Source organism: Podarcis filfolensis (assembly GCF_964270895.1).
Source record: "Podarcis filfolensis genome assembly, chromosome: 11".
Classification (NCBI taxonomy): domain Eukaryota; kingdom Metazoa; phylum Chordata; class Lepidosauria; order Squamata; family Lacertidae; genus Podarcis; species Podarcis filfolensis.
The window spans coordinates 31,406,753-31,419,648 of NC_139613.1; the positions used below are offsets into that span (position 1 = coordinate 31,406,753).

The 12,896-nt window shown below is 42.8% G+C and overlaps 1 protein-coding gene across 5 annotated transcripts in view; it reads left to right on the plus strand.

Annotated features, from left to right (window-relative positions):
* VCAN (versican) overlaps positions 1-12,896 on the plus strand; it is a 126,438-nt gene that overhangs the window by 23,521 nt on the left and 90,021 nt on the right. For all 5 annotated transcript variants that reach the window (XM_083576423.1, XM_083576425.1, XM_083576426.1 and 2 more), the window contains exon 3: positions 8,089-8,454. In XM_083576423.1, coding sequence (XP_083432549.1) covers positions 8,089-8,454 — 366 coding nt within the window. The remainder of the gene's footprint in view (positions 1-8,088; positions 8,455-12,896) is intronic.

The window sequence follows — 12,896 nt, forward strand, 5'->3', positions numbered from 1 at the left end:
TTCTGGGGGTGTGTGTGTGTGAAGCCATGACTGCTTAAAGTGCTTTACATGTATGGCGCCGACGGGGCTCAAGTCTGCTCTGTTTCTGGCTGACAGCCCTTCTGATTTTCGGAGACTGCTGTAATTGGTTTACATTTTAAAATATATACATTCAGAAACAATATTCAATAAAATTTTCCAGAAACTAAACAAAAACAAAACACAATGGTGTATGAGAAAATAAAACTGAGTAAGAGTACTTAACCAAAAATAAAAAGTAACGGTCCAGGATAGCTTGTGTAAGCATATATGAGTTTAATAGCTCAGTTAGTAGAGCATAAGACTTAATCCTGGAGTTGTGGGTTTGGGCAAAAGATTCTTGAACTGCAGGGGGTTGGACTAGATGACCCTTGTGGTCCCTTGCAACTCTATGATTCTATGATGTGAAGGTCTTTACTGTCTGCCTCATGAATTACCTTGGAGGGTGCATTCCAGAAGGTAGGTGTTATCACCAAGAAGACCTGCTTCCTTATTGTCACTTACTGACATTCTGCTAGTGGTGGAACAACAAGCAGGGTCCTCTTGGAAGATCATAATGATTTGCTTGGTCCGTACCAGGAGAGGCAGTCTATAAGATACCCTAGTCCCTAATCAGCAAATGGAATGCCCCCCCTCAATGTCAATAGTATCTCTGATGATTTTATTTTGTATCAGTAGGCAGAACAAACATAATCCACACTACTATGTGTTGTGTCTAGCTGCCTGCTCTTCCTAGAAGGCTGAAGATATGGGCCCATATCTCAAAGAAGTGATTTTTTGCTATAAGGTACACTGTGTCTTATGAGTTTCTGCTCTCCTCAAGGAGTTTCTGCTTTGCTCTCTTCCTTTTTTGTTGTTGCTGCATTTATGATATAATACTTATGCAGCCTGAGCCTAGCCATTTTGGAGGGCTCAGGAGGAACATCTGGGGCGCAGGGCGGGGGAAGAGTGTGTTGCTGCTACCACCACGCTGCCCATCAGCTCCTGCTTTAGGGGGCCACCTTGTTTCTTCTATTCACAGCCCCACACCTGCCAATAGCCCCGATTTTTCCGATTTTTCTGGCTCCTTATGTCAATCATCTTATTTGAATAACCCTACATTTCACTATTCTGAGAGAGGTTTGTTTTATACACCTGTCATGTCCTGCTGTCCTTACCTCTAATCTAAGTAACCCATAACATTGTAACTTTTCATCTTAGAGGAGCCGCTCCTCAATGTCTTCAAGTGGTCCAGACGCCAGTGAATTAGGTCTACTTGCAAAGAACTGTTCTCCTAAGACACTTTTACAGGGACAAGTTTTTGGAGGTTCCCAGCCTCTGTCTCCAGGGCAGTGATTTTCAGCAGCATAAAACCCTTGATTTACTACCTGACAGAACAATTCTCTTAGGTTTCCTTGCAGGCATGCTCTGAGCTGGGGTCTCGGCAGTTGTTGGCCAGCTTTCCAAGCTTACCTCCCAGCAGCTGTCTGGTGGGTCTTTCTTCCTGAGCCTCTAGCACAATTTTTTTTTAAAAAAAATGTTCTCCCACTTGGCTCAGTAGTGCTTCCAGCATGATGATAAATGCTGCAGAACTGTGAAGCTGTGGCCTGCTTGCACTTATCTAGCTTTCAGAAAGTAGCTGTTATGTCTCAGCCTCTGCAGAAACAGCAGCCCTAGTTCCTCACTTCCTCATGCGTTGTGATTTAGATTCTTGACTCTGCAGACTTTGGTCGCCTCTCCTTGATTCTGCTCGCCCTGCTAGGGAAAGCTTCCCCCCACTAGAAAGCTTTTTGATGTTGCCCTGATCTTGCTCAGATAGACATTCATTGCCTGGCAAGATGAAGTGAAAATATCTATACAGTGGTACCTCAGGTTATAGATGCTTCAGGTTACAGACGCTTCAGGTTACAGACTCCGCTAACCCAGAAATAGTACCTTGGGTTAAGAACTTTGCTTCAGGATGAGAACAGAAATCTGGCTCTGGCGGTGCGGCAGCAGCAGGAGGCCCCATTACCTAAAGTGGTGCTTCAGGTTAAGAACAGTTTCAGGTTAAGAACGGACCTCCGGAATGAATTAAGTTCTTAACCTGAGGTACCACTGTACACTGGGCTGGCCAGAGGCAGCCCCCAATTTGAAGCATTGCCCAGTCTGTCGGGTTTAAAGATTTAAAAACATTCAAAAGAAAGAGCAGGCACTTTGGAGTTGCCCATCAGCCGTTAGCAGAACGACCAGCAGAATGAGTAGGCATGCAGGTCACCTGGTTAGTCTTCCTCACTATGGTGAGATGTATTATATTTCTATTTTAATTATGGTAATTATATCTAAATTTGCATCTGTGCAGGACATATAAATATGTACACAAAAATATTATGCAAATCTGTGTCCTCATTTGGTGGCGATGCATAAATGACCATCCTAGTGTACACTGCATTTTTACACATCTTTCGACACTGCTGTGTTTTGTGAGAGTGAGCACATGTCCCTGCAAAGCCTTTACCCATTTTTGGACATGTGAACTATCGCTTAGTATTTCCATTCCTCTCTTTCTTCCTCTGAAAGGTTAAGCAGGATTTCTGATGTGCTGGTGAAAACTAATTTGGCCAATTTCATGCTACAGTATTTGGTTAAGGTTTTCTTATTCATCTCTAGACTTACTTTAAATGTGTATAAGTGACCTTAACAAATATTTGCACGAAATATAAACATGCATCATTATTTCCGGCACCCCATTTCTCAGGAGAGGTGGCAGTGCCAAGCTGAACATATGGTTTAGGCAAATTTATTTTGCTTTGAAACATCCTATCTCTAGAAGGCTCGGCCAATTAAAATGGATACTTCAGCAGAAAGGGCAATAAATCATTTCTGAATTGGGAGCATCGACTACTACAGGAGCAAAAAAAATCACAACTCCATTATCCCCCCTTCCCCAGTTCTTCCCAGTTACAGGTTTGAGTTGATTAATCTGAAAGCTAGACCAGAAAGAACTCCCAGGGAAAGCTACCTTGGGCTGCCTATTATGGAATAGTTGAATATATATATGGCTACATTGTCATTTTTTGTTCTGTATTGAACAGAAGGCTTGTTCATCATGCATTGTGGATGGCTCTACTGTTGGGTACTATGAGCTTGTTGCTTCACATAACTGATTCTGTGTATCATGAAAGAGCAACTGATGGTTATTGAATTTGTTATAGTTGTGTTTTCATAGAGCCGTAGAATTGTAGCGTTGAGAGGGGGACCCCCGAGGCTCATCTGGTCTAACCCCCTGCAATGCAGGAATTACAACTAAAAAGCCCATGACCGATGGCCACCCAACCTCTGCTTAAAAACCTCCAATGAAGGAAACTCCCAACACCTCCCTAGGGAGTTCGTTCCTCTGTCAAATAGGTCTTGCTGTCAGCAAGTTCTCCCTGATGTTTAGTGGGAATCTCCTTTCTTGTGAAAAGGGACGTGGGTGGTGCTGTGGGTTAAACCACAGAGCCTAGGACTTGCCGATCAGAAGGCCAGCGGTTCGAATCCCCGCGAAGGGGCGAGCTCCCGTTGCTCGATCCCAGCTCCTGCCAACCTAGCAGTTCGAAAGCACCTCAAAGTTCAAGTAGATAAATAGGTACCGCTCTGGTGGGAAGGTAAACGGTGTTTCCGTGCGCTGCTCTGGTTCGCCAGAAGCGGCTTAGTCCTGCTGGCCACATGACCCGGAAGCTGTACGCCAGCTCCAATAAAGCGAGATGAGCGCCGTGACCCCAGAGTGGTCATGACTGGACCTAATGGTCAGGGGTCCCTTTACCTTTACCTTTCTTGTCACTTGAAGCCATTGGTTCAAGTCCTACCCTCCAGAGCAGGAGAAAATAAGTTTGCTCCATCTTCCATGTGACAGCCCTTCAGATATTTGAAGATGGGTGCATGCAGTGCTTTGTTCTGGTGTACTCAAGAGTATGCAGTACCGGCAACCCCCCCCCCCCAGTATTAAAAGTGTGGCACGTACTGTAACAATTTCATGGTGAATACCAGTTCCTTTTTCCCTAAAATAAATAAAGCACTGGGAGTACACATGCACATTGAACGGCTAATGGCATCCATGTCCCCCAGAAGGTTGCAGCCGCAGAGATAAGAAGAGTCGTTCTGTCAGTGGTGTAGCATGGGTTGTCAGCACCCGGGGCAAGGCAAGTAATTTGCGCCCCCTAACCAGTGGATTTGCGCCCCCTAACCCTAACCCCCAGATGTTGCGCCCGGTGCGGCCAGCCCCCCTGCACCCCCCACGCTACGCCACTGCGTTCTGTTGTCTGGAGAGGTCATTTCCTGGTTCGTGTAGAGAAGCCGTTTTCAACAAAGCCCAGCAAGGGAAACATGCCACTGTATTGAGGCAGCACTGGGTGTAGAAGTTTTGTGCCTCTAACAAATTTGCACCCGGGGCAACCGCCCACGCTATGCCTCTGACTCCAGCACCTTGTTCTCACAGAGGCCAACCAGTTTAATATGGAAAATGAATGCAACAATACTCTGCTCCATTGGGATTCCCAACAGCTTGTGCTTCCCATCGTGGCTCTTAGCCCTGTGTGCTTTGTTTTCTTTATTCTCGTTTGTGTATCTTAGTATGCAATATCTTCTCAACCTACTCTGTATTTCTCAGCATACACATAAAATGAGCATTTATAAAACATCCCTGGCTATTACTACATGCAAGTAAATGCTGTTTCCTAAACAGCTAAATAACTTGCTGGTGTCGGAAGTGCTCATTTCTTGCTTTGCACTGTTGGTGGCCAGCGCTAGTTCACAGATATTACGTTTCTCAATTGTTTTGAATTAATACATTAATTCATTTTGAATGGGCTTTTAAGAAAGGAAGGACGAAGTTCGCTTTTGTATCCAGGGCTGTCAAGTCGCATTGAATAACTTAATGAGGGATTAAGGGTTGGCATTCAGTGTTAGCAAATGTAAAGTTTCGTCTCCAGACATGCTGCAGGCAGGTTAGATGAACAGTAGCCAGCATTACCCTTAAGGATATTCTTTTGTTGTATGGAAACATTTTGCAGTAAAGTGTTTGCAGCTGGAGATGTATAAAACCATTGTAAAAGTCCTTTAATCAAGCAGGGACTATCCACGTGCTTTCACTTCCTCTTTGGGCCCTTCTCCCATAAAATGCCGTGGGATGTTTTATTTCAGTGATATGTTAAGCCCCTAGATTGGAAAGGCAATAATTAAAAGGCAATGATTTGTTGCCTGGAGTGTTTTTTTCTGGTAATAATGGGAATGTGGCTGTTTCCTCTAGATAAATGTTAAAAATAAACCGACACTTGCTTAGAATTACTAGATTATGTATTCTTTTAAAATTTTACTTTGCTGAGTCTCAATAAACATTGAGCAAACCTTAGCAACACAGTGTGCAATGTTAGAACAATACAATAGTTCTAACCAGAGTGGTTGCTTATATACACTAGAAAACAGCACCATGTTTTTTAGAATAAAAACCAACCTTGACCTGGCAAAGGTCAGGATGAAAACCTGGTACATGAACCAAACTTCCAGATCTTTTGGATCACAACTCCCACAAGCCACAGGGAACATGGTCCATGATCAGAGATGATGGGAGCTGCAGTTCAACATTACTGGAGTGCACCACAAGTTTATTCTGTAATAAACTTAAATTTGTGCAGTATCGGCCAGGCCCAAGCAAGGGGATGGGTGGGTACATTTGGCTTTAACCAGGCCCAGAGCTCCAGGGGAGGCCAGGCCTGGGCTACATGCCCATTTATGTGAGGGGAAAAACAAGTTAACTAGTAGATAGTGCATTGAAGATGTTTATACAAACTTATTTCTATGCATTCGTTCATGATATCCAGATCTTGTGAGATTTTCTGGACACAGTGTTAGGGTAGAACAAGTAATACACTGGTACCTGGGGTTACAGACGCTTCAGGTTACAGACACTTCAGGTTACAGACTCCGCTAATCCAGAAATAGTACCTCGGGTTAAGAACTTTGCTTCAGGATAAGAACAGAAATCATGTGGCGGTGGCACAGCAGCAGCAGGAGGCCCCATTAGCTAAAGTGGATCCTCATGTTAAGAACAGTTTCAGGTTAAGAACGGACTTCCAGAATGAATTAAGTTCTTAACCCAAGGTACCACTGTATTCGGAAAAGCACGCCACTGGCCCAGGCTGTCCAGAGAATGAGAGAACCCCCACTGACGCGTAGAGAAAAATCATGATGAAAGGGTCTTTGGAGTTGTGTGTTTTAACTACAATATAATGCTCCTTCTGTCCCCACCATCACTGTGTATAATATTTGTAGCAAAATATTCCTCTTTCACCTGGCTTGACGACTGCATTCAATTACTGAGTAAATGTGGAGTCAGAGAGAGAGGATTTGTAGTTTGAAACACAAAGGAAAGTATGTCATCCTTTGTGTCATGCCCTCTCAAGAACTACAACTCCTAGTGATCCATAGTTCCTGTAGGCATTTCCTATGCACAGGTTGGAGAAACCAACAGGGCATGGCAGCGGAAGGGGGAAGTTAGTCACAGGAGGAGCCAGTGCTGCTGAAAATATTTACTGAGTCCAGGAAGTAGGTGAGCACATGAGGTAGACCTCTGGTCTAAAAATTACACTCAGCCACAGACTGTTGATCCAAGGGACAAAGAATGGTGCTGAAATGGCAATTGTCAGGAGTATTTATATACATACATCTGATATTGCCCTGTGTTGCTAGAAAGAGAAGCTAGGGAGCCTGACACACATGAAGCTTTAATAAAGGGACCTGAAGAAACTAATTCATGCAGGTGACAACCATTTCACATGGCTGTTCTGTCCCCAGCCCCTGCATGATATCGGCAGAGTGCGCATAAGTGTGCCCCTCCCTGTTCTTCCCTTTTCTGCCCTCATCCTTCCCTTTTCTGGACCCAAAAGGATCCATGTGTCGGCGATAGCGCGCCATTTGGACGCGCCTAAAACGCTTGCCGCCTGTACAAATTAATCTCCCAATTTTTCAAAACAGACAAGGCCCTTTGCTGGAAGAGAGTGAGGAAGGGACCTTCGTTTCAGTCTGTATCAATCCCAGCCATTCTCCGTGGGAAGGAGGGGCAGCATTACCAGCCTGTTTCGAGCTCAATGAAATTAGGCTGGGCCACTGGATATCACTGGTGTTAACTGTGCTCGCTTATGCTGCAAATATGAGGGAATTCTCACAGACCCTTTCACCCGTTGTAAGAGTTGTGCGGGAGCTGTTGGGCTGTGCAGACTGGTTCGCACCGCCGCCATCAATGTACCCATTGGCCACTCTTCCTGCTGTATTTTGGATAGGATGGTTGTGGGAAGGGACTGTACACATGTGGTCAGGAACCCCCCTCATGAAGGAGTTTCTTGTACATGTAGGGCCATTCCCACAGTCACCCAGTTCCTGGTTGGCAGAACTTGGGCTATGTGCTGTGTACTCATTCTTTTAATGTGTCAAGGGGTTTGAGTGACTGCCCTGCTCCAAGGATTTAAATTAATGTCTTAAGACAAAAGGGATGATGAGAAGATAACAAGTGACAATGCCACCAATGTATATGGGTTGCTGCTTATTTTACATAGAAATTCTCCTTCCTGTAAAGGGGACCCCCCCCCATAACTGAGATTCCATATTTTAAACACAATCTTATTTTTCAGTGGCTGGGTTTTATGAGGCTCTATTTGTCATACAGGGCCTCACTCAGAAGAGGGATAGGCAACTTTCAGTCTTCCAGATGTTAATTTTATTAAATGTATATATCATGTCACATGCCTCAAAGGAGTTCTGAAGCAATTTACAGGACAATAAAGTACAAAAATACAATTTAAAAGCCATTAAAACAATATGCTCCTCCACTTCTCTTCCTATGGCTGTGCCCAAACCTGGGGCCATGGTTTGTTTCCTTCAAATAAACCATAAGTGATAACCAAAGTTTTAAATTATGGTCCAATGTGACATGTCAGACAGCTGTTTGAATCAACCAATTGCGGCACACTTTCAGCTGTAGTAATAGAAGGGGGCTATCGTTGCTTGAATTTTAAGTCTCTGTTGATTTTGTGTAGATCAGCTTTTGCCAGCTCTCTTATATGCTATTTTCTTTTGCAGAAAAAAGCCCACCGGTGAAGGGCTCGCTCTCTGGAAAAGTCATCCTCCCTTGCTTCTTTTCGACCTTGCCTACTTTGCCTAACTACCACAGTTCAAATGAACTTTTCCGGATTAAGTGGTCAAAGATCGAACAGGATAAAGGCGGAAAAGATCTAAGAGAAACCACTGTTTTGGTGGCCCAGAATGGGAAAGTCAAGCTAGAGCGAGGCTACAAAGACAGGGTGTCTGTTCCGAGCAACTGGGAAGACATTGGTGATGCATCATTGACTATGGAGAAATTGCAGGCAAGCGATGCTGGGGTTTACCGCTGCGATGTCATCTATGGAATTGAAGATACCCAAAATGTTGTCTCATTAGCTGTGGATGGTAAGAGTACACTTTTGTATTTGTTCATCTGCTTTATCAGCTTCAAATTACAAAATGAATCATTATATATGAGTGAACTTTTCCTGTTTGCCGGCAATATACTGTTATATCTCAGTTATCTTCTTAGCCTCCCTTTCTACTCCTGCTGTTTCTAGTTTCCTGGGAGAGTCAGTCTGAGGAGACAATGGAGTGTGGTGGGTGTGGCCTTTCCTTCTATTGTCATAAGTAGTCTGCCAGTAAGTCCTATTGCTACTGGCACTGGTTGTTCTCCATCTTTTGTCTCTGGGCTGGCAATGGTGGGAGACAGCTGTTGTTTCGTATTTGGCCAGAATTGACCACAAAGCCTCCAATTGCTGATCCTGCCTTGCTTTTGGCTGCTTCCAGACCATTTGCTTATTTGAGTGTCCATCCTGATTGGTTTGCATATCGATGATGCCAGTTACTTAATGGCCATTCATTCTGATTTGTTTCTGGGGAGGTTAGATGACGTTGCATCAAAGCAAGCATTATCCCACATTTTCCAGTGTCCCGCCCCCTGTTGCTATCGATATTGGAAAAGTTCTGATCTTTGGGGAAAGCAGGTTTGTTGTAGAAGGTCTACTAACCGGTTATAATTGCACAAACTGAATATGCCAGTATGTGATTGAATCCTACTCAAAAATAGTGACAGTCTGGAAGTACTTTCTGCTTTCTTCCCAGATACTGAGTTTCCTTTTATTCACCTTTCTTTGAAAGAGAGATGATTCCCCACCCTAAATTCAAAGCAACCTCTGTATTCATTGAATGCAGACCCTGCTCTTACTATGCTCAAGCTAATTTCTTTTATTTTCTTATCTATTATGATACTTCTTAATATTCCCAGTTTGGGCTCCATCACTTGTTTTCACTTTTATCAGACGTAATGCTGTAATCTCTCCGTAGTGGTTAAGAGATCGGGAACTGGACATGGGATGGCACCCTCCTCCTTCACTTATCTGTCTTGAACCAGAGTTAAATATTGCTTCATCACTGTATTTAAATCACTAGTCCTTTTTACCAGGAAGTGATGCCCAAGGTGGAATCTACATATATGTTAAGAATGTTCTGAAAATGCTTTTTTTTAAAGTGTTTTTTTAAAAATAAATGAATTTTCCATAAGGCTCACCATCACTATCTAGTGTCACATTGTATATTGTACTTAAAACACACTTAAAACATTTTATTTGCAGCTGTATAGCTGAGTCTCAAGTTTGAGGCTGTTGGTTAAGAGAGAAACTTAGTTATTATTAACTGTAGTTAACATCATTGCTTATGTAAACTTCAGTGTGACTAAAGCTGCCAGGCAATGGTTTGAAGGAATGCCAAGAGATCAGGGAATGGGGGTCTCTTACTGCTCATCATACAGTTGTAGCTTTGAAAGGGACCCAAAGGACCATCTAGTTCAATTCCCTGCAATGCAAGAATCACAGGTAATTGTTAAGGTATCATTTTTGACACCTACCACCACCCTCCTTATATTATGGTGCCAAATTCATACAGGAAAAATGAGTTTAAAGATGACTGCATGGTGCAAAATAAAACCAAAATTTCATCATTTTTATTGTCATAGGAATGTGACCAGATTTATAGTACTTAATCCGGCACGCAGAAACCCCAAAGATGAATATTTCTTTTGCCCTCATCACATGTATAATGTAATCTAGATGATAGTGCTACAAAGCAGACATTTAGAAGCACACAAGGTGATCCACATCATACATAGCTGGGGGCAAGGAAGAACTGAGTAGAGTAAAGCAGATGACTCAAACCAAGCTATATGCAACGCTGAAGGCTAAAAATAGTGAAGGATGTTTAGGGTCCTTTTTCTAGCAAAAATTCCCAGGTCTGTTCTTCCTACACTCTTATGTAGGTCTCTGACTACACAGCAAGGGAACGACAAATGAGCTCCTTGAGGAGGCAAGGAGCTCCATGTTCTGATTCTGTGCCTTTGCATAGCTACTCTTAACTTCCAACCCTGCCCAGTGGTGCTGTCCCCGCCTCTCTTCTTTGCATGCCCATCTTGCAACATCTCTAGCCACTGTTCTTGATCCGTCCAACCTATAAACTTTACAGGGAAAATGAGGGGAAGGTTCCCATCTGCTTTTTGTGCAGGAATCAGGATTGTGTCACAAAAGATGGTCAAAGTTGAATTCAAGCTGGGAACTTCCCCCTTTGTTTTGCTTAAGCCTGTGGTGTTTGCATGCAGAAATGAGATAATATGTCTTCCTCATGATAATAATAATATGGGAAGCATTACTCACCACAAATGATCAACTAAGCTCCCTCGTTTCATCAGACTGGTTGATAAGTGATGGGACTTTTTATATGCAACAAAATATGCTTGTCTGTTTCCTTTGCATTCCAAGGCTACACAGCATATCATCATATTTCTAATCTTTATTATTTGGCCTGGAGAGCTAGAAGCATATAGTCTACCCTCAACAGAGTGATTGGAGTTAACCAGAATTAATCAAGGTTACTGGGGTGAAAATAAAATTGAATAGATGGCATTTATGGAAAGCCATGATGGCAGTATTTAATGGGGAGAAGTATTTAGCTCAGTGACAGATGGCATGGTCTCAGGGGTGAGCACTGTAATTGAAAAGCGCATCAGTGCTGTGGACTAAGGAGTTCTATAATAAAAATTGATAACCACTGTCTCAAATCAGTCAGGTATAATGGTATATCATAATTTTATTTGTATGCTGCCTTTCCACAGAAAGGAGTGTGCTAAAAGTAAGAAGCCACCCTGAGCCTACATAGCTTTAACTTAGTTAGCATTCATAAAGAAAATTCCATATTGCTGGGGGTTGGACTAGATGACCCTCGGGGTCCCTTTAACTCTACAGTTCTATGATTCTATGTTATTTAGCAGCATACTGAACCTAGAGGCTCTGTATAGTTATCATTGCATATCCATTTGTAGGCCCATCCTCCATGGATTTGTCTAATCTCCTATTAAAACCACCTGAGATACTAGTTATCACCATATATTGCGGCAGTGAATTCCATAAATTAACTGTATGTTGTGTCAGACATAACAACTGCTGACCAAGATTGAGCATTGTATCCACATGTCATCTTCCCCCATCACCCCTCTCCCTTGTTTGCTTGTTAGGACTAAGGATAGCTGATTCTGGGTTCATGGCAGTTAGTAAGTAGAGATTAAACCACTGTTTCCTGATTTGATTATAATAGGAAACCGTGGTTTGACAAGCACTGGGAGTCTTTTAAGTCTGATGCACGAGCAAAGTGATTGGGGAGATACTAAAGGGAAAGTGTACAGCCATAGTTTATTGGACAGAAACCATTATGCCTAAACAGACCCCGCTGCTTTTGTTCTAGGATTTCTACTAGGGAGTATACAACAATAAAGCAAATACTGCCTCTGTTCCTTGTTACCCTTTAGATATATTGAGGATCAAACTGTGTCTTTCTTCCCTGTCATCAGTTTAAAGGACAGCTTGGCTGACTGTTCCATTTTGTTTCCAGCTGTCTTTGTAAACCAGCATTACCCAGGCACAAGTTGCAGTGCTCAATATATCACTCATGTCAAGTAGAACACATAATCAAAAGAAACATCCCTTGGAAAACTCAAGAATTTCAGAACAACTTCAAAAGATTTTTCTAGGTCTAGACTCCCAGGAGATGGCAGTGGCAGATGACATTTTTATATATAGCTTTTATTTTTATATATAGCTTTTATTTTCTCTTTTAAAACCTCATTAACTCAACATGTCAGTAATAGATCAGGCTTCTTTGTGTCTCTCTGACTAATATAGGGGAAGGGCTGTTTTCATGGATATTAGCCTGTTCATTTGAATTTGATCCGGTAGCAAGTTGAAATAATTAACGTTAAACAGAGAAAATTCTCTCTCTCTCTCTCTCTCTCTCTCTCTCTCTCTGTGTGTGTGTGTGTGTGTGTCTTTCTGTCTGTCTTGGGGAGGAGAGAGGGTAATCTCATTTCCCATTTATATCAGTGAGGCATGCATGAGAGAACTCCCTGTGGGATTCTGACTCACTTCTTTGCTACAGGACCATTCGGACACAACCCACAAGGAATGCCTTTCATTCCGCTTTGGGAGAGCTGTGTGAAAACAGTGGGAGAACAGTGCACAAGGTGTTCAGTTTCCCACCTCTGGATGTTACATATTGGGGGAAAACCAAGTTTACACTTAACAAAGAACTACAACAAAATCCTTGCTCTATTATGAACGGACCACCAGCATGATGCTACAGCAGCAGATCCTTTGCACTTTACGACATTCCAGTCTGAGAGTCTCCAACTTTGGGCGAGGGCCTTGAGAATATCAATGGAAAGCAATAGTACCCATGAATAGCCAAACAATGCTTTGGATGCTTTCATATTTTTGGACCGTTCAGTATTGACTTTTCTTACTGTTATAGGACATAATTTGCCACTT